Source organism: Sinocyclocheilus grahami, unplaced genomic scaffold, assembly GCF_001515645.1.
Source record: "Sinocyclocheilus grahami isolate Dianchi unplaced genomic scaffold, SAMN03320097.WGS_v1.1 scaffold7729.1, whole genome shotgun sequence".
Taxonomy (NCBI): Eukaryota; Metazoa; Chordata; class Actinopteri; order Cypriniformes; family Cyprinidae; genus Sinocyclocheilus; species Sinocyclocheilus grahami.
Genome location: NW_015511654.1, coordinates 1 through 708, shown reverse-complemented (window position 1 = coordinate 708; position 708 = coordinate 1). Strand labels below are relative to the sequence as shown.

Genomic DNA, 708 nt, shown 5'->3' with positions numbered 1-708 from the left:
CACACACACACACACACACACACACGTGTCATGATGAAGCTCCTCTGGCTGCTGGTGTGTTGCTGTGTTTCTGCTGTTTCACCTGTAGTTGCTGTTGATGTTGGAGATTCTCCAGGCACTGTGGCTGTCGAAGCCCATCCTCTCCAGCTCTCGCTTGAACCTCCACTGGTGTCCTCCTGCAAACACACACCAAAGCTTTAAAATCATGCGGATATTGACACCAGATTTACAGATCAGACTTCGTTTGTGTGGATCTTGCATCAAGCCTGACATCGGTGCATCATTACACGCTGCTTCATAAATGCCTGCATTGCAAAAGACTGTTTTGATAATCAGAATTACAGTGCATTTATCCTTATTTTCAATGCACTACACAATATTTAATGCTGAATACAACCCATCTGGTAATAGATGTTATTGTAATGCAAAAATGCAATTGTAATGCATTAATTGTAAATGTAATTGTAATGCATAAATACATGGAAAGTGTTATTTAGGTATTATTTATATAATATATACAGCATACTATATACTAGTATATATTATTACTAATTATAGTTTTCATTAATATTTGAAATCAGCTTTAATTTTTATATTTTCAGTTTTTATTTTGATTTAAAACTTAAATTTGAGTTATTTTAGTACATCAGTGAAGATGAGAAATGCTTTCTTTGCATCAAGCTGAAATGAAATAAGTTTTAATAATAA

General features: G+C 34.2%; 1 protein-coding gene across 1 annotated transcript in view; it reads right to left on the bottom strand.

The window, feature by feature from the left end:
* The window catches only part of LOC107577910 (myotubularin-related protein 3-like), a gene marked incomplete at its 5' end in the record, with an annotated part of 1,993 nt that extends 1,817 nt beyond the window's left edge, over positions 1-176 (bottom strand). Inside the window, one exon of the mRNA XM_016263934.1 lies at positions 83-176. Within this exon, the coding sequence (XP_016119420.1) occupies positions 83-176 (94 nt within the window). The remainder of the gene's footprint in view (positions 1-82) is intronic.
* Positions 177-708: the final 532 nt, after the last annotated feature.